This window comes from Megascapheus bottae, chromosome 2, assembly GCF_031878675.1.
Source record: "Megascapheus bottae isolate mThoBot1 chromosome 2, mThoBot2.hap1, whole genome shotgun sequence".
NCBI lineage: Eukaryota > Metazoa > Chordata > Mammalia > Rodentia > Geomyidae > Megascapheus > Megascapheus bottae.
Window position 1 is genome coordinate 77,838,217 of NC_143510.1, and position 20,286 is coordinate 77,858,502.

The 20,286-nt window shown below is 39.9% G+C and overlaps 2 protein-coding genes across 5 annotated transcripts in view; one reads left to right on the top strand and one right to left on the bottom strand.

The window, feature by feature from the left end:
- Positions 1 to 13,505, bottom strand: part of Fgd6 (FYVE, RhoGEF and PH domain containing 6) — a 112,644-nt gene extending 99,139 nt beyond the window's left edge. The window contains exons 1-2 of the mRNA XM_090328412.1: positions 13,202 to 13,505; positions 3,434 to 5,819 (exon numbers count right to left, since the gene is read on the bottom strand). Coding sequence (XP_090184538.1) covers positions 3,434 to 5,819; positions 13,202 to 13,220 — 2,405 coding nt within the window. The 5' untranslated portion in view covers positions 13,221 to 13,505. The remainder of the gene's footprint in view (positions 1 to 3,433; positions 5,820 to 13,201) is intronic.
- Positions 13,506 to 13,862: 357 nt separating this feature from the next.
- The window catches only part of Vezt (vezatin, adherens junctions transmembrane protein), a 60,396-nt gene continuing 53,972 nt past the window's right edge, over positions 13,863 to 20,286 (top strand). For 3 of the 4 annotated variants that reach the window (XM_090328413.1, XM_090328414.1, XM_090328416.1), the window contains exon 1: positions 13,863 to 14,001. In XM_090328413.1, coding sequence (XP_090184539.1) covers positions 13,966 to 14,001 — 36 coding nt within the window. In that variant the 5' untranslated portion in view covers positions 13,863 to 13,965. The remainder of the gene's footprint in view (positions 14,002 to 20,286) is intronic. The other variant, XM_090328417.1, reaches the window with a different exon arrangement.

Here is a 20,286-nt window from a genome sequence, read left to right on the forward strand (position 1 = left end):
GGGTAAACTGGGACTTTTACTTCTATTTCTAAAACTGTTCATATAGAGAAATACACTGAGTCTCAACTGCAGTGTGCTCTTAGAATACAATACTATTTAGAATTGAGATCTACCTACCATTATTTCCTGATAAATGACACGTATGTTGTTATACATGTGTAAAGTGTTCAGCAGTTGGATTTATTAAGCACCTACATCCTAAAGAAGATGATCATATTGGCGCCTCTCAGAATTTGCTAAATGCCTGTTTGCTTATCCTGAAAACAGCCAGGCTCCAAAGCTAGTGAGTTTCCAACCCAGTGCCCAAGGGTACAGCCTCTCTCTTCCCTGAGGGTTGAGATGTCATCAACTTTCTTCAATTGCCTGGACCAAAAAAAATCTTCTCAAAATAATCTGGCATTTTCCCCTATCATTTTAGAACCCCTTAGGTCTGCTGGATGTTAAATTAATTACCCCAAGGCACAGTGTACATTTCCAGTGGACCACCACTCTAGGTTTTTACCTGATCCTCTCAGCTACCTGAACCGACACTCTACTTCTCAGTTACCTAATTCTCAGGGTTTCCAAGTTCCACTTCATGAAGGCCTGCATTTTGCTTTCTCTGATAATTTAACATTGCTCACAAAAAGAATGACTCAGCAGAGCCTGGTAGTGCATGCCTATAATCCCTGCTCCACCGGACACAAGAGAATCTAGAGTTCCAGGCCCCTCTATTTACAATAAGATCCTGTTTTTGTTTGTTTTTTCTTTCAAAAAAAAAAAAGATGGCTCTCCCAGACAATACTTTGGGTCGTACTCAGTGATTGAGGATTAAGGCTTCCCACTCAAGCAGCACATTTTATACATCTCAGAGCCGACTAGAGGTGCCCTGCTCCAAGCCCAAACAAAATCTCTACCAAAGACAAAATTCAAAAGCAGATACTGCCAACTTTTCAACAGACTGCCCTAACAAAGACAGTTTGCAATGTTTCTTAAACTCCTCTAGAAAGGTTCTTCTGACTGACTGTCTGCCCAGCTGTACTTGCAGTTATTGGCTATACACATTCATCCCTTCCAACCTGGATTCCCTCAGGCCAGCAGCTGAGCTCTGTCTAAAGGAAACTAGTGAAGAACAAGTTCCAGAAGGGAAGAGGCAAAGCAGAGATAGTGATAAGCCCTTGGGAATTTCAACACCAGGGCCAACAGGAAATGTACCCCAAAGGCCAAACCTCCCAATTTTTGTTGTTGTTGATAGTCCTGGGGCTTGAACTCAGGGACTAGACAACTGTCCCTTTTTTTTTTTTTTTTTTGTCTATATTGTTATTCAAGGCTGGCGCTTTACTTCCAGCTTTCTGGTAGTTAAATGGAGGTAAGTCTTAAGGCTTTCAGGTCAAGGATGATTTCAAATCTCAATCCTCTAATTTTAAGAAAAAGTTTCATCCTAACTAAGGAAGAGGCTAACTGAATTAATTACATTCACATACACAGGTAATATACAAAAGCATATTAAAAGTACCAACACAATTGCTTCATAGAACACACAAGCAAAAGTAGACAATTTTTAAAAGTTGAATAACTCCAACTCTCTGGCTGAAAGAAGGAGGAAAAGGCTTTTGGAAATTCTAGGAATAAAGAGATGTAAATAAAATAGGATCAGAGATGAGATGAGGTGAGATGGCAAAAGAGGTGAGGGGCCTTTTATATCTAAAAAAAAAAAAAGAAAACAAGGAAGCAGAAGCAAGAGGAAAACTGGTGATTGGGAGGGGGTGGGGAGGAGAAAATGAAAGTGGGAAAAACATATAAGAAGGGGTAACAATATTCAAGAAGTAATGTATTTGACGAATGTAACTGTAATCCCTCTACGTTACACTGACAATAAAACACAATTTAAAAAAAAAAAAGACTGGTGAAGAAAAACAAAGAGAGCACCTGAAATTTAAGTTAATTGGAAACTTGCTTGACAATTTTATTTATTCAGTTTACACATTAATTCCCTCTCCCTATCATTTTAAGCAACTCACCAAATACTGAATATCTTAGTATTTCCACAAAAGTGACAGTTTAAGGCTACAGTACTAAAAGACTTGGTATTAATTAGTTGCCTAAGAATAATCTCAAGACTTGAAAGAGGATCTTCATGCTTTTCTGTTAAACAAAAACCAAACTCCTCAAATGCAATTTCTTTGTGACTGGAACTTTTATCTCTTTTTAGCTCATTCTCTTCTACATCCACTACACATCTACTGATGCCCCTTGCCTGATCTCAGGCATGTAAAGGACTAGAACCCTTTACAGAGCTTAAAACTGCATGCAAAACATCCCACACCATTAAGTAAGTATACTAGTAGAAGAGACTGTGATAAAGGCTGTCAGTGTATCACAACATAGTTGGGAGTTCAAAACAGGAAGAGATTACTTCCTACTAGGAAACTACAGAACCTTCATGGAGCCAGAGTGAAGCTGGGCCACTAAAGATGGACAAACCTTCAGAAGAAGGGAGTAGGTATTCTAAAGGTAGGAAGTGCATGTACAAAAGGGAGAAAGACCAATGATCTTTCTTGCATTTTTTGCCTATATTTACAAGAGATCAGTAATTAAACTTCAACAAGTAAAATAAATAATTCCTGACAGAGGAATTATTCTGCAAATTGAGTTTTGACTTGATAAAGGAACCATAAGATAAATGCATAGATTTTGAGTAACTTTAGATATCCTACATGGTGCAGAGAGAGAGACAGACAGACAAAGACAGAGAGACAGAGAGAGAGAGAGAGAGAGAGAGAGAGAGAGAGAGAGAGAGAGAGAGAGAGTCAGAGAGAGAGAGAGAGAGAGAGAGAGAGAGAGCCCCTCAATGAATTTAATTTCTTCTTGAGGTTCTCTGCGATGATTTCTGAGTTGGTGTCTGGAAGCCCTTAGACTTTTCTGTTCCAGACCTTAGGGCAGACATAATACCTATTTTGCTACTACTTAAATTCATTGAGTTAGCTACTACATCTATTCCAGTCTTGCGGTTCCAATACCCTTTCCTATTGTAAGGTAAAAAGAAGCTACACACAGAAATCATTTAATCTATGACTTCCCCTAGTGTTTCAGATTGAACTGAGGGCCTCACACTCGCTCAGTTTGCTTACTCCAAAGACTCTCTACGACTTGAACCACAGCTCCAAGTAGGCTTTTGCCTGTTATTTTAGAGATGGGGACTCTTGAAATATTCTGCCTAAACTGGCCTTCAATTTCTATCCTTTGATGTTGGATCTTGGATTTCAGCTTCCTGAGTAGCTAGGATTATAGGTATAAGTCATCGGTTCCTGGCTAATCTGTTTTCTAACTCAGTTCCTTACCGAGTGTGGTTTTGTTTTATTCTCCCCCTTCAGCATTCCTATCTCACAGGGCTGATAAAGGTTAGTTGCAATGAACGCATGCAAAAGCACAGTGCCTGACAGCTATGGTTTACCTGGAATGCTGAGGTCTGGATTCAAGTTGCACCTGGCCATCTGCAGTTTCATAGGGTTCTTCTATTTCATACACATTTGTATCCGCGTACTCTGCACTGCTGGGGTTCTGTAATTCCAAATCCAAAGTATTCTGTATCGCCGTAATAAATGGAAAGTTTTCATACTCTGGTATTTCCTCATAATAGCGTACATTTTCATACTCTGGTACACAGCCACTTACAACAGATTTACTAGACACCTGACACGATGACTCCCTAGAGAGCATTTGGTCATCCAAAGACTCAGCTCTCACACCATTAGCTGCACTGGCCTTGTTGCAAGATTTCTTCTTCTTTTGAGATTCAGGGCTATAGTTATCTGCAGAATATGCCTTTGTGGGTTTACTTTTCTTCTTTTCTCCTGACACCAAGCCATGCCAATCACTTTCAATCCTTTTTTGCTCCACACCAGACATGCTGCTTGGAAATGCATCTCTGAGCTGGCTACTTCTGGACCAAAATTTCTGAATGTCACTCTTCGAGAAACTAAAGGACAGTTTCAAGTTAAGCAACTTTTTCAAAGAGTTCTTCTTTGAAGACCCTTTACAAGGCTTTGTGCACTTGATCGCATCCATAGCAGATAATGATTTTGCTCTAGGCTTGGTCAGAGAAATGGAAGGTTCAGCATTGGAGGATATAATAATAGACCTTAGGGATTCTGGGTCCCCAAAAAAGGGTAAAATAGGACGAGGTAATTTCCACACTGGTTTCTCTGAATACTGTTCAGGCATATCAAAGGATGACAATGACATACCATGGTTCTGGGCACCCAAATGCTGAAGATGATTGCTTTCTAGACTTTCTTCCAGATTTTTTTCTCTAATAGAAGGATAAGAACTTTTCTCCACAAGCTCCTCAGAGGCAGCCTTTTTAAGCACTCCTGCAGCAGGCAAGCTGTGTCTCTGAGGCTTTTTGGGGACAACTCTTGAAGAACTTTCTTCTTTCATTATAGATCCCTTTTGCAATTGAGAGACAGTCACTCCCAGGTCACAGACGGCTGATAAAGGCTCACTGCAATTTAATTTGGCCTGCTTAAGCAGGTTCAAAGACAGAGCACTACTACTTATGAAATCAGTCCCTTTGTCCACAGCGGGCAACATGCTAGAACCATCTCCTGTCCTATAGTCTCCAGGCACATTAGAGTTTGCCATTTTTCCAGAGGAGTTTGTTTCATGCCACACGGCTTTCTCTGAATCAATTAAGTCTGGGCTGTCACTGCTAGACTCACTATACAATTCACTTTTATTTTCTGGCTTCTCTTTGTCCTCTTGTTTCTGGACAGTCACAACATTCTGATGAAGACAATGAACTTTATTGCTTTCCAAATTATTTTCAGTGTAACAAGAAGAGCTGTTATTTGAATTTTCAGATTCTTCGGTACTTTCACTAGGAGTATCTATACACTTCTGACGTAACAGACGAGCAGTGAAATTCTTTCTGGGCTTGGGAATTGGAAATTTGGGGGTATATGGTAGTAATGAAATTTTTAGGGGAGGGAGGTCTTTGACTTCTGTTTTCTTGCTTACTACATCTGAAGATAGAAAAGCGTTCCTTTTGTCATCTTCTGAAGCATCTAGTTCAGATGAATGAAAACAACTATTGCTTCTCTCACCGCCATCCTGACAAGTATTAAGATTTTGAATACCATCCTCAGGAATCTGTGGGTAGCAGTTCTGAGGAGAAACTTTTTCCACGCTGGACAGGGAAGGTGATAAATCTGAAAACTGTCTGTTGGAACTGTGACCCCCATTCATTTCTGGGTTGTCTGTGGATCTGTGCTTCCGTGGAGAACTACAAGTTGGGGTTTGATGTGTCGAGACATCGCTAAGCTTCTCACCAACGATATTTGCCTTTGATATTCCACTCCTGCAATTCTCACAAGAGTCACACTTATCCTTACTTTGTATAGTCAAACAGGGCTTATTGAGTTTACTATTTTCTAATTTTTCTTTCATTTTCAGAGGCTCCAAAACAAGTTGCTTTACATAGACATTCTCTCTACTCCCAGGCTTCCTGGCACACTCAGAAGAACTAGAATACAGAACAGAATTGCTATCCAGCTGTTCCTCTTCATTTTTGCAGTTAAAGTTGTCCCTGCTTTCAGATAATTCCAATTTTTGCTCTTCCTGGTTCACAGTGATTCTCCTTGACGGAGGCTGCCCACTGTCATGAACAAGTGAGCTCTTGAGAACTTTTGGTTTGGGTGCAATTGTTGGTTTAATTTTCTTTATTTGTTGTGGAGTGCTAGCAATCGCAGTGTCAGGTTTAGGTGCAATGGGAGGAGGAGCTGACCGATTATTTGCCCCCACAATCTTTGGCTTGGGAGCCAGTGGTGGTTTCTTAATCTCTAAAAAGGGAAAAAGATTTGATGATAAAACAACCAAAATTTAAGAGGATATATTAAGCTACATGTCAGTTTGTAATAATATAATTTGAATTTCACTACAGACTGTATGATAGTCACCATTCTTGAAAATTCCTTAAATTGACATAAATTCCAGCATACATAGCTTAGGCACGGTGAGTTCATTTTTTGTTATGACCAACATAGTTTTTCTTCCAGCTTTGATAGAGACATACATAAACGATAGTATCCTTCTGCCTGGTGATAAATAGTATGGTAACATCTCAATGCCTTTTATCAAAAATCTATTTTGATAAAATCTCCAAACCATCTTTTGTTGTGTGTACCAAAACTACAGCTGGGTTTTGTGCTCTTGCTTGGCTTTTTTATTTAAAGCTGGCAGTATATATAACTCCACTTCCCACCAGAGGTAAGAATACTACCGACTTTTTTTACCTGGCCTGGCATTGAACTGCCATCCTCAGATATCAGCCCTTTGAGTGGCTAGGATTATAGGCATGAGCCACCAGTGTCTGGGTGAACCCCAAAACAATCTTAAAAATAAATATAGAAATCAAAAATCAGCCACCTGAGTGCTGGGTTAAAGGCACACACAAGCATTCAAATATTAACCACTGTTCTAATGCATTAACAGATGATCACAATAGAAGTAATCCTTCTTCAAATTATATACAAAATATTTAATTAATGCCCAGTGTAGAATACTAGGTTTGTTTAGACCTAATCCTAGCATATAGTAACTTGATGACAGCTTTTATTAAATGCCTGTAAAGTGCCTGGTGGCTCATGCCTGCAATCCTAGCTACTGAGGAAGCTGAGATCTGAGGATCAATCACAATTCAAATCCAGCCAGGGTAGTAAAGTTCATAAGACTCTTATATTTCTGGCTAACCACTAGAAAATCAGAAGTGGCACTGTGACTCAAAGTGGTAGAGCACCAGCCTGGAACCAAAAGAGCTCAGAACAACACCCAGGCCCCAAGTTCAAGTTCCACAACCAACCAAGAACAAAACAACCTGTAAAGTAAGAACACATCTATATATTTATAAAGTGTATACTTGTATTCCTTTACATCCTTCAGCTATACTATACCAATCATATTGTCCCATGGAAAATTGAGATCAAATGTTTTATTTTATACTTCATAGTTATATTTGTTCCTTCATGGAAACTAATACTTATTTATTTATTTATTTTGCCAGTCCTGGGGCTTGAACTCAGTGCCTGGGTACTGTCCTTAGACATTTTTCAAGACTAGTGCTCTGCTACTTGAGACACAGCACCACTTTTAGCTTTTTCTGTGTATGTGGTACCAAGAAGTCAAATCCAGGGCTTCAGGCATGCTAAGCCAGCACTCTACCCTAGGCTACATTCCTCTCCAATCCCTCTCCAAAAACTAAATACATACCTTAAAAAAAAAATTTTTTGTCAGTCATAGGGCTTGAACTCTGGGCTTAGGCACTGTCCCTGAGCTTTCAGCTCAAGGCTACTGCCCTGACCCTTGTGCCACAGCACTACTTCTAGTTTTCTAGTGACTAACTGGAGATAAGAGTCTCACATTCTTTAGTGCCCAGACGGCTTTCAACCTCCATCCTCAGATCTCAGCCTCCTAAGTAACTAGGATTACAGGTGTGAGCCACCACATCCTGCTCCTTAAATATGTTTTTTAAACTTTATTTATGGAAGTGACACAGTGGAACAAGAGGTAGGGCAGTAGTCTTGAGCTGAAGATCTCAGGGACAATGCCCAGGCCCAGAGTTCAAGTCCCATAACTTGACCAAAAACAAAAAAACAAAAAACTAATTTAATAGAAAACGAAAAGTCTCAAGCCGGGCGTAGTGGCTCACACTTATAATCCTAGCTATTCAGGAGGCTGAGATCTGAGGATCAAGGTTCAAAGCCAGCCCAGGCACAAAAGGACCTGAGGCTCTTATCTCCAATTAACCTCTAGAAAACGGGAAGTGAGGCTTGGCTTAAGGGTAGGGCAGTAGCCTTGAGCTGAGGAACTCAGGGACAGTGCCCAGGTCAAGTTCAAACCCCATGATCCACAAAAAAAGAAAAAAAGAAGTCTCAAAGTATCTGCTGTTAAAGATTATTGAAATGAGGGTGACATCCAAAAGAAATGTACTCTTTATCTGACTTATAATTTACATAACTATAACTCCTCTGTATGTCAGCTTTATAATAACAACTAAAAATTTTGAGTCTATTGGCTAATGTTTACTTTACTTGAACACACTGAGGCTTTGATATATTATTTGATGCTGATTTCCTTTTTGAAGAAGGAAATTAGTCACAACATTCAGGAAAATATTACACAGAACTGAGTAAGAATGGGAGCTCTACTTCCTTCTCCCAGTCAGAGAAGTTCTTTAGTATTATATACACAGACATTATTATATAACAAACACCTTCACATTCAATTCCTAAGCCTAAGTTTATCATAAAGAAGGCAATAAATTTTCAAAATTCCACAGATTTCCAAATCAGACAATTTCCAGTTAGCTATTCAAGAAACTTTTTTAGGCTGAAAATAATTGCTAAACCCACCAAAGGCTAGTGAAAAAGCTTTCTATATTGGTCTATTGAGTTAAAAGTCTCAGTCTACTAGGTCAAGTCTTAACAGAAAGCCCTAGGACTCCAACCCTCATCTGACTCAATACAAACTGACAGATTGATTTAATTTCTATCTTTCTCAAAATGTCCCACATCTGTAATTTTTTAAACAATGAAAAATATTTTGAAGATAAAGAGTTCTAAGGCTGCAGCTATAATGCACTTATTATTTCTGAACTATACATTTAAAATGGTATGACAAATAATGTCATATAATAATATACACATATATTTTTTACCACAACGCATCTAATTAATCTTCTACTTCAAGAATGCCAGAAGCTTCTGGGTCATTTAATCAATTCTTTTTTGCTTTTTTAGTTTAATTATTCTAAAATTTGCTTTTTAATCATTTCTAAAATTTTATACTGTATTTCAGGGGTTTGTTTTGTTTTGTTTTGCCAGTCTGGATCTTGAACTCTGGGCCTGAGCACTGTCCTTGGACTTTCTCAAGGCTAGAACTCTACCACTTGAGCCACAGCACCATTTCTGGCTTTTTTCTATGTATGTGGTACTGAGGAATTGAACCCAGGTCTTCATGCATGCTAGGCAAGCACTCTACCACTACGCCAAACTCCCGGCCCGGGTTTTTTATTTTTGTGATAAGATCTTACCATATAGCCCAAACTGGGCTTAAATTATTTTATTAGTTTTTTAAATTTTCAGTTCTTTGAGTCTGCTTCCAAAAGAGACAAATTCCTGTCATAGAAATCAAATTAACTACATTTGAGTTGAAGTTGATTCTCAATAAATACAACATAGCATGTTCCTAAGGCTTTTCCTAATTAAAATAGGTAACTATGAACTTGTGCTTGCCATTGTTGACTACCTGTGTATTGGAGGAAACCAGTAACATAACTCAGGCAGCAGGCTCACCTACGCCTTTGTACAGAGCTGGCTGCCTCACTTTCCTCATATGAGATTTTAACTAGGAACGTTTGCTTCAGTAGAATCCTGATGTACACTCTGTCCTGTACTAATTTTCCTCAGGGTAGCTATGACTGTCTTCAAGGCAAGAAGGCAACTCTAGAACAATAGCTACTTTGTGTCATTCACTGCTATATCCTAATGCTGGAAATAGGATTCAAGAATAATCGGCTATAGACAGGCACTGGTGGCTCATGCCTGTAATCCTAGCTGAGACCTGACTACCATGGTTCACAGCTAGCCAGGGAGGAAAGTTCATAAGAATCTTATCTCCAATTAAGGAAGATTCTTATCTCCAATTAAGTATTAAAAAAGACAAAAGTGGAATGGTGGCTCAAGTCACAGAGCATTAGCCTTGAACACAAAAAGCTCAGGGACACCTATCATCAGGTCCTGTATTCAAGCCTCAGGGCCAGCACCAAAAAAAGAAGAAGAAAACAAGTCAGCTATCATATACACATACTCTTGTTTCAATGACCAAAAATTTCTTTTTTAAAAAATTCAAGCCAGGTGCGGTGGCTCACGCTTGTAATCCTAACTACTTAGGAGTCTGAAATCTGAGTATCTCAGTTCAAAGCCATGAGACTTATCTCCAATTAACCACTAGAAAACCAGAAATAGTGCTGTGGCTCAAGGGGTAGGGCAGTAGCCTTGAGCTGAAGAGCTCAGGGACAATGCCCAGGGCCAGAGTTCAAGCCCCACAAGCAACCAAAAAATAAAATAAAATAAAATAAAAATTCAGGGGCCGGGAGTTTGGCCTAGTGGTTAAAGTGCTTGCCTAGCATGCATGAAGACCCGGGTTCGATTCCTCGGCACCACATACATAGAAAAAAGCCAGAAGTGGTGCTGAGGCTCAAGTGGTAGAGCTCTAGCCTTGAGAAAGTCCAAGGACAGTGTTCAGGGCCCTGAGCTCAAGCCCAGGACTGGTAAAAAAATAAATAAATAAATAAATAAAATAAAAATTCAATATTCACTTGAATATCGAGTAAGATTTTAGAAACAGTCAATTTTAAATGGATTAAACTATTAATATTATTTATGTTAAATATGTAATAATATATATTATTCTAATATTTATATAACCTTAGTAACTAATGAAACAAGTGTTTTCCAAGTCACTACTATAGCAATTTCTATCATTTGTCATTATCATTAGTTTTTAATCACTCTACTTTGCAAGAAACACAACTTCCAAATAGGAGGAACCTTTTCTAATATCAAACTCCTGAAGTAAATGGAAGATGTATGGAAATGATTCCGGCACCTCTCGATCTTAATACTGTATCAACAGTCATTCCAAAAGCTTCTTCATAGGAATGCAGCAAATCTTTTGTTGATACAGCTGTTTGGCTCCAGGGAAATTTAAGGTAAGAAAGTACTCACTCATACCATTTTACTATTATAAACACACTGGTCATCTGTTACACACAGATGGTTGTGGTTCACATGTACACCCTCTTGGCTGTTGAACCAGCCAAAAATCAAAGCTCAGACACTAATGAGAAAGTGACCTGTACACACACACACACACACACACACACACACACTCCAATTTTGATCTATCATTATCACTTCTTTTTCATCTACTACTTTGAATAATTCTTATGTTTTTACTCTGGGCCTATTCAGAGTCCGAGGGAGGGGGAAAAAGCAAGCTCTTCAGCAGGAATGATAGAATTTAAATGTTCTACAACATTCTTCTTTTCTTACATTGAATCAACTTTCCCAAATATAATCGATGACACTCAAAACTCAAAACAGTTCTTTCCTCAGTTGTATATACCTTGTCTACATTTTAATAAATTTGAGTAGTATGTCAAAAACTAACCATAGTTAGCTTGTAAGAACAAGGAATACATATGTTTATAAAAATGGGATGGAAATAAAACTCAAGTCCTCTCCCATATTCCCCATTGGACACAGAAAGAGTTATAATACATCTTATCAGATGAGTGAGCAAAAAAGTAGTTCATGATTTTTGGCAAGCCATACCAAAAAAAAAAAAAAAAACCAACTCGGCTAGACACAGGAAATATCCTTCTTTTAAATGCCACAAAAATGTCTGTGGATTTTTTTAATTATAAAGTTGATAGAATACAAAAATAGCTTACATTAGTCTAGGGTAATCTGAATGATTCATAACCTTCCAGCTTGAGCCAGAATAGTCATATATACTTCTGTACCTGTCCGTCATAAAGTGTTAGGGCTAGAATTGACTGATCCATATGAGGTATCAGTAATTTACATCTGACACCTAAAGAAGGGAAGAACTATAATTAGCTAAACAGACTTTAAAATTTTGAACTTCATTTTATTTAAATTATTTTTTCCTTTTTTATTGTATTGTAATGTATAGAGGGGTTACAGTTATATTCGCCAAGTAGAGGGTACATTACTTCTCACACATGGATACCCCTTCTCATGTTTTGCCCCCATTTAACTCCTCCCCACCCCCTCACAATTATTTAACTTATTATATTGGTTCAGTAACAAAGAAAACTTGAAAGGTGAGGCACAGAAATTTAGGATGAAAGTAACTTATGAAACTGGAAAGCCACCCTGTAGTGAAGAAAAGAGATTATAAATAACTACAACAGTGCATGATGACGTCTATCACATACATACACATAACTTCAAAAAGATCCACAACATCTCCACAGGAAAATATCACTTCTTGCTTTCTGATTTTTATTGGCTAACTTCTTGTCTGGTAACTTGTAATCTGATTATGCCTAGCAATGCAACCTCTGAGAAACATTGAAACTTCAAAAATAATACAAATCAGAACATTCAGAGTGCTTGCTCTTTGACAGTTTCGAGTTGCAGACATTTTAAACAAACGTCAAGAAAGGCAAGGAAATTTTAATCTGATATTTACCTGCTGACTCTGGAAGCACAACTTTGAGGAAATGCTTTCAACTACTTTACTAGAAACTTTTCGAATCAACATTTCTTCCAACCTGCCCCTCCCCTAAAAAAGAGCCGTTCAAAGACAAGATATTATCGAGTTCTGATTTAAAATTTAGCCTATGTCCTTATAAAGTGACTATACCACCACTTGGGTTTTAATTCTAGAAAGTAAAAGTCGTTCACAAAAATGTCCAGACCTGCTCAAAAATCTACACAAAAGTAAGCTAGAGGTTTTGTCATTTGAATAATGAAGAGGTCTACAGCAGCCAGATAGAAAATAAGACTTTGTTTACACTAGTCAGGTGGAATCTGAAAAGAAAAGAGGGGGGTAAAAAAAATCCAAAAGAAAAAGAAGAAAAAAAAAATTGCCGGTGGCAAATCTACTCCTACACGACTCAGGTAACCGGGCAGAAACTTCTCCAGGAGAAATAACCATGTTTAAACCGCTTACAATCATGAGAAGAGCCTGCAGGGGACATCAGACTCGGAGAGACCCTGCCTGGTGTCAGTCGCGGCGTCCCCCACGCAGGGACGGAACCCCGCCGGCCCTTGCCTAGAATAAATGAATTCTTAACATGGGAATCTGCACTGTTCTCTCACTCAGAGACTAAGTCGCTCCAACCGGAGGAGAGATAACCAGAAGTATTTCGTGCCTTTCGGCGCCTTTACCTTGCAGCCAAGCCCCCCCCCCACCCCGCTCCCCCGCCCCGCCCAGCCCAGGTCTCCCCTTTGAACGCAGGTCCCACGACCTCCGACGCGGACAGGAAGGGAAAACTTCCAGTAGCAAAATCCATCTGCTCGGTCGGGGTGCTAGGGCAGGGTGGGTGGGGGGGAGTCACACTTGTCGCCCACCCCGCCCCCGAAAGGAAAAGTTTCCCCTGAGCTCTCCACCCCAGCCGCCACCGACTTACCCGCGGCGGCCGAAGTCATGGTCGCCCCGTGCCGTCCGCGTCGCCCCTTCAATCCATGGTCTCCTTCCTCTCAGCGCACTCTTCTTCCCAGAGTTTGAGCACGGGACAGGAACCCCCACAGCGCCCACATGCCCGCCGCGTACCACCACCGGCTCAGCCGCCGGAGCGCGGCACAAAGGATGCAGCCGGCTCCAGCAACCCAGCGGCGCTCCCCCGGCTGGGAGCCTCTAAACCCGGCAGGCGGACGAGCACGAGCGCCGCCCGCCCGGCTGAGCCGTGGCCCGACCGTCCGGGCGCGGGCACGAGCTGACTTCCCCGCCGCTTCGCCCAGAGCGCGCTCCACTCCAGCTCCTCCTCACTCATACACACATACGCATATACACACGCGCGCGCGCGCGCGCGCGCACACACACACACACACACACACACACACACACACACACACACACACATAAAAATGTTTAAAAAGTAAAATACGAACCTGTGCTTCGAGCGCCCCCTACTAGTCGCGGTCGTAAAAGGCGGACAATAGCGTCCGCCTCCTCCAATCAGAAGACGAGAGCTGCCTCCTGCTCCCGCCCCCGCTGCCAATACGCTCACCCTCTGCTCCAATACACAGACTGGAAAGGGGCGTGAGCCGTGAGGCATGCCGGGAGTTGTAGTTGCTAAGATCCGTGGGACCCATCGGAGGCGAAACCTCGGTGCCGCCTGCCCTCCTGCCTTCATTTCCCATCGTGCTGAGGCGGGTGGCATGGCGGAGAAGGATGACACCGGAGTTCGACGAAGAGGTGGTTTTTGAGGTAAGGGGGAAAATGGCGGTGAGTGTGGATCGCCTTTGTCTATAATAAAGGGCACCAGGGAAAGCGAGTTGGCTAGTCGATTCCGGGTTAAGGCATTAGCTGGTGCACCGGCCTGATCCACCGAACCTCTCGCGATTTCGGGGCCTAAAGTGGACCCGAGCCTGACAGGTGTAGCCCGAGGGGTCTGGGCCGCTGCCCGCCTCTGCCCGAGGCCCGCCCAGAATTCCCACTCCGGGCTCAGTGGCCCGGCCTTTGGGCGGGAGCCGTGTCCATGCCTGCACAGGGATGGCTGAACCCCGGGAATGCTTCTCTCTGGGGCGGGGCCGGAACGTGCGTTCTAGATACTCACTTAATACAATTTAGCCGTCCTCGATTTCATCCTCGAGGTTTTTTTTGGGGAGGTGGGGTGGGGAGGGGGAGAGGTTAGCATCCAGAAGTGCCTGGGGTCACCATCGTCGGCAAGGCGTGGTCTTCCGAATGAAGGCAGCAGGTGTGCCAGTTCTCTCTCTAACAGAGTTTAAAGCCCTAAGTGTGGATTCAGAGGCGGATGGTTAGGACCCCGGCATCCTTGGCTCTAGGTTAGATTGTATCCTTTTGTCCTTTGCTCTTGCTCTAGGTGTAGTCTTTGCTGAATTAAAGCTCTGAGTAAGGGTGCTTTTGTGTAGGACTATTTTAAGACGTTCTCTGCCATCTTGAATGAAAAAAACAATCTAGTATTTTTTATGCCACTTTCTCCCCAGCAGACAGGTCCAAATTCACATCCATGGATAGATGGATGGATGCATGCATGCATGTATGTGTAGTGTATATGTGATACTTTAATCTAGATAGACTTTAAGAAATTGTAATAGAAATGGTTCGTGCTATACAACAAGATAGCGAGGTACATTTCAGTACAGAACATTGAATGCTGAAATATGTAATTTGGAGAAGACTGGCTGTTCTTGCAACCTTCTAAAGCTACATCTATTAAATAATATCTAAGATAAACCTTAAAGCTATGAATCCACATGAGAGGATGGAGGGTGAAATGTGTTACAGAACAAGAGCTTTGAGTATGCCAAGAACAGGAAATGTGAGTGTACCTGGTGTGCATCTTTAGGGGCTGGAGCATGCGTGGCCACTGTGTAAAGTGGCTACCGTATAGAATTAGTGGGGGAGAAAATGTGATCATTTTGCTGAAATAGCCTGGATATCAACAATTCACTAGAGAAAACAAGGACCTGAATTCAGGAAATAAGAGGAAAATTAATGAAATAGTAACTTGAATAGACATTGCTAAGGCAAAATCAAAGAAATGGTTACAGACTGAATGTGGAAGTTGAAGGAGAGACAACTCTAGATTAAATTTTAGGGGAAGGGAAATTGGGTGGTTGAATTTTAAATTATTTTCTTTGATTCTGAATATAATAGTACTGAATGATCAAGTGTTTAATTATAGAAAATAAACCTAAAAATTAAATTTACACATTTTCCCACCACTGAAAGATGGCCATCCTTAACTGTAAGGTGTATGGTCTTATAGGCTTTTTTTTGTTCAAAGGTATGTTTATATATGTGGTTTTCATTTGTATTTCCCTGGTAAGGAAGTAAAGATATTAAAAACATTAGTTGTATATTTTTATGTTTTCTGTCTTCTTACTGATTTGAAGAACTACTTTAAATACAAGTTCTTAATTGGGTTAAGCTGTATGTGGCTCTGATTTTTTTTACTTATGAGCTCTTGAATTAATTAAAGTCCAATAAAGTGAGCTGGAGGCATGGCTCCAGAGCTAGAACACCAACCTTTCAATCTAGAAAAAGTTGACATCTCTAGTCATCTAATCCATGAACCCTTATAGGCTTTTGCTGGGGAGCAGGGGAATGGGTATTTTCTGCCAGTTTTGTTTCTTTTGTTATTATTGCTCAGTTAAAATTTTGTAAAATTTTTTATTCTGAAAAGCATAATGGGCTCTGGAGCTAGACAGCTGAAGAAACCCTAGCTCAACTATTTATTAATGTGACTTTGAATGAGTTATACAGTTTTTCTAAGCTTTAGTTTTTTTATTTGTAAGTAAAAATAACATATCAGATAGCAGTTGTGACTATTAAAATGATTTAATATAAATTATTAGACAAGCAGCACATTATAAGCATTCAGTAAATATTATCTATATTATTCCTGTCTAGGTTTTCAAAATTATTTGCATAAACTATTATTAGTGGTCTCTTAATTTTTACTCTCATTTATTAGATCTGATTACATACTGCATGTATTTGTGCCTTCTTGTGTTGTTTCTCTTGGTGTCAATATGGGAACTTAAATTCAAAGCCTCAGGCTGTCGCTTGGCTTTTTTGCACAATGTTAGAACTCTCCCACCTAAGGTACACCTCTATTTCCGGCTTTTTGCTGGTTAATTGGAGATGAGTCTCTTAGATTTTTCTCCACGGGGTGGCTTCAGACCATGAACCTAAGATCTCAGCCTCTTTGAGTAGCTAGCTAGATTATAGGCATGAGCCGCAGGTTCCTGCCTTGTGCCTTTATCATTGTCATCATTATTATTACTACTACTATTAATATCCTGTATAGATTTGCCAGACATTCAGTTTACCAGATTGTTTTGTTTATTAGCTCCATTGAGTTTGTTTGTGGTTTTTAACTTTTAAACTTTTCTACTTTTATGTATTTCTTCTTTTTGTTTATTTACTTGTATTTTTCTCTAGCTTCATGACTTACTGAAAATAATTTATAAAACTATAAATGTTCCTATAAGTAGTACATTGGCAGTGTCTCATGAACTTTGGAATGTACTTTGTCTTGCCGTTTTCCAAGTTCCATTTTGATTTCTTCTTTAGTCCATGACTTATTTAATGACCTGGTTTATGAGTGAGAGATTGATGTTATTATTAGCAATGTTTATCTACATGTGTACCTCAGATTCATTATTTTACTCTGACCTATTATGGACCATATCACCTGGATGCCTTGCCTTCTAAATGCCATTTGGGTTCAGTCAATAGGAAAGGCCAGGAAGGGAAAAGATCTCCAGAGACATCCGAAAGTTTATCCTTATTGTTTCTTCCATTTTAACTAGTGATTACTTTCCTCTAAGAAAAGCCACAACGTTCATTGATGCTTCAATTCTAATAAGGTTCAGTAATACCACTTCTTTCCTTTGACCTTCAGAGATGAAAGCTTATTGGGCACAATGTCTCCTTGAGAACTACTATTTGATTACTCAACCAATGCCACATACTTCAAGTTTTGCCAAAGCAGCCCTATTTATAGACACTAAATATTAAAGCAACCATACACCCTAATGCAGAAAACTTTCTATCTTCCATAAACAGAATGGGATTTAATGTAGGAAAATAGTGATTCAATTATTGTTAAAAAGTAGAGAGGTAAGCTGGAAGTAGGGCCTACTGGTAGAGAATTTGCCTAGCATGCACACAGCCCTGGGTTCAATTCCCCAGTACCATGTACACAGAAAAAGCCAGAAGTGGTGCTGTGGCCCAAGAAGTAGAAAGCTAGCCTTGGGAAAGCCCAAGGACAGTGCCCAGGCCCTGAGTTCAAGCTTCAGGACTGCGTGCCACGCCCCCCTCCAAAAAAAGAGGGTCAAGCTCTATCAAAGTTAGTATGGTTACAATGTCAAAAGGCACAGTGATGAAGGGGGGGGGCAGGGCGAGGGGAATAGAGACCAATGAACCACAAAGGCCTCTATTAGCCTTCCAAATCTCTCACAGGTATTCCTAACTGGAAGACTCCTGGGCCACAACTAGAACTTTAGCTCTAAGGCAATTTGGGAAATGTCAAATTTAGCTTACCTTCTGATACTTATCCAAAGTCAGGCTCACTTGTGTAGGAGATATGTGTGTTTGCCCTAGAATCGACTCCCTTCAATTCACCATTTGGTCACTATTCTTGGATAATTTCATTATACTGCAGGCTGATTCATCTATCTTTAACCTTTACAACTCTCCCACCCTAATGACAGAAAGTGTTGAACCTCTCTCTGGCTAAAAGCAACAGGACAAGAGTTAGAAAATCATGGGCAAGGGGCTTGGAGTTTGGCCTAGTGGTAGAGTGCTTGCCTAGCATGCACAAAGACCCGGGTTCAATTCCTCGGTACCACATGCATAGAAAAAAGCTGGAATTGGTGCTGAGGCTCAAGTGGTAGAGCTCTAGCCTTGAGAAAGTCCAAGGACAGTGCCCAGGCCCTGAGCTCAAGCCCAGGACTGGCAAAAAAAAAAAAAGAAAAGAAAAGAAAGAAAGAAAGAAAATCATGGGCAGACAACATATCTAGCAAAATAAATAATGAAATACCAAAATTGTTGCTTTTCTTGTTATCCTATCACTAAGATGCTTTGAAATTTTGAGTTCAGTAGTCACTTTACAAAGGTGTTAAAGTTATAACATGTTACTTTTTCATTCCAAGGTATTTATGGAAACTTTGAGTCATTCTATTCTCTACTAAATCCTGTTTCTGAGGGGAAAAATACCTAGAAATCCTGGGGTTTGAACTCAGAACTTCACACTTACAAGGCAAACACTTTACAGCAAAGCCATGCCTCTAGCTCATTTTACACTGGTTATTTTGAGATAATTTTGCTTCTCCCCTGGGTACACACTTGGACTTCAGTCCTCCCATTTTATACTTCCTGCTGTAGCTGGGATAACAGGTACACATCACCTTTCTTCTGTTGAGATGGAGTCTCAAACTGTTGTGCTCAGACGCTTCTAGAACCACATTCCTTAGGGTGATTCCTTAGCATCCCACAATTACCACACCCTTGGTTGAGAAGGGGATCTTAAAACATTTTCCCCAGGCTGGCCTCAAGCTGTGATCCTCCTGATTTCCACTTTCTGAGTACCTGCGATTATAGGCATGACCCTTTGTCCCCAGTGGAAATATGACCTTTTTATGTGAAGGACCATATTTCTATCTCTTTGCATTATTTGAAGTCCCTGATGCTTAGACTCAGTTCTTTGTAAATTGTTTGTGAAAATAATTTTTTAATAGGGATGATACTGTCCTCAGGGGACCTCTTTTGATTCTTTGAGCAAAGTCCCTCCTGGAGCCCAGGCTATCCTCATCCTCAAATTTATGTTTTTCTGCCCCAACCTTCCTATTGCCAAGATTACAGGTTTCTGCCACCATGCTGGTTTGAAGGATGCCTTACAGTCTCCTCGGATCTCTGTAATTTTAATCTCTGTAACTGAACTCTTTATTATTGAATTCATTCTCCTTTTTCTTTGATTCTGGCTGGAAAGTTGATTTTTGCCTCTTTTTTCATGGTCTTTTCTCCTATGCATTCTTCATACTTCTTAAAAAATTGTTAAATGTTACTTTTGTTGGCAGTATTCAGTTTGATGGGTTTTTGTTTTGTTTTTTTGCCCATAGCATTAAGTCAATTCAATGAAAGGAAATGACTCTCACAATATATGCCCCTAAAGCCATTTTTATTTGTTTTTCAGGTAGGGTCTGAGGGGCTTTTTTGTCCAAGCCATGGACCATGATACTCCTCATACATCTTGCATAATGGGGAATAAAAGTGTGAACCATCATGCCCAGCTTTCATGGTTGTGAAATGGGAGTCTCACATTTTACTGGCCTCAAATCCCAATCCTCTCATTTTCTGCCTTCTGAGTTGGGAACTGCTACATCAGTCCTCTTTTCTCTGTATTCTTTAAGATGATTCTACATCTCTAAACAACAAAGCATTTTCCTGTTATTTGTAGTCCTTCCTACTTGAATTATTGATTTGACTAATGGAAGGAAATTGCTTTTGTCAATGATTATACATGTGGATGGTATTTGCTAGTTTGATGATGGAATTTGCTGTCTGGAATAATTATATGTAAGAAATTTATTAATTTTTTCCCTTGAAGTGTATCTTCTGTTTCAGGTATTAGAATATCAAGCCCTAAAAACATCTTATTTTAGAATAATCTCGCTCTATCTAGTAGCTGAGATTAGAAGCATAGTAAAATTCATGTTTTTATCACTGTAATAAAAAGAATATTTATTAATAATTCTTAACCTTACTGACATAAAAGACCCATCATTAAAACCAAAGTATCACTAAAGTTTATCACCAAATATGCCAAAAGACACTATGATTTAATGTGAATTATTCTTGGAGAATAAGTCTGCTTTTTCCCTGTTTCTATTATATTGTTTCTTCTGGTTTCTTCATATATTCTCAGGGCTCCAATATTGATTTTAATTATTTTTCTTTCTTGAACATTTTACATTAAAAAAAATAGATATATATATAAGTCTCTCTGTCATAGTTTGTTTT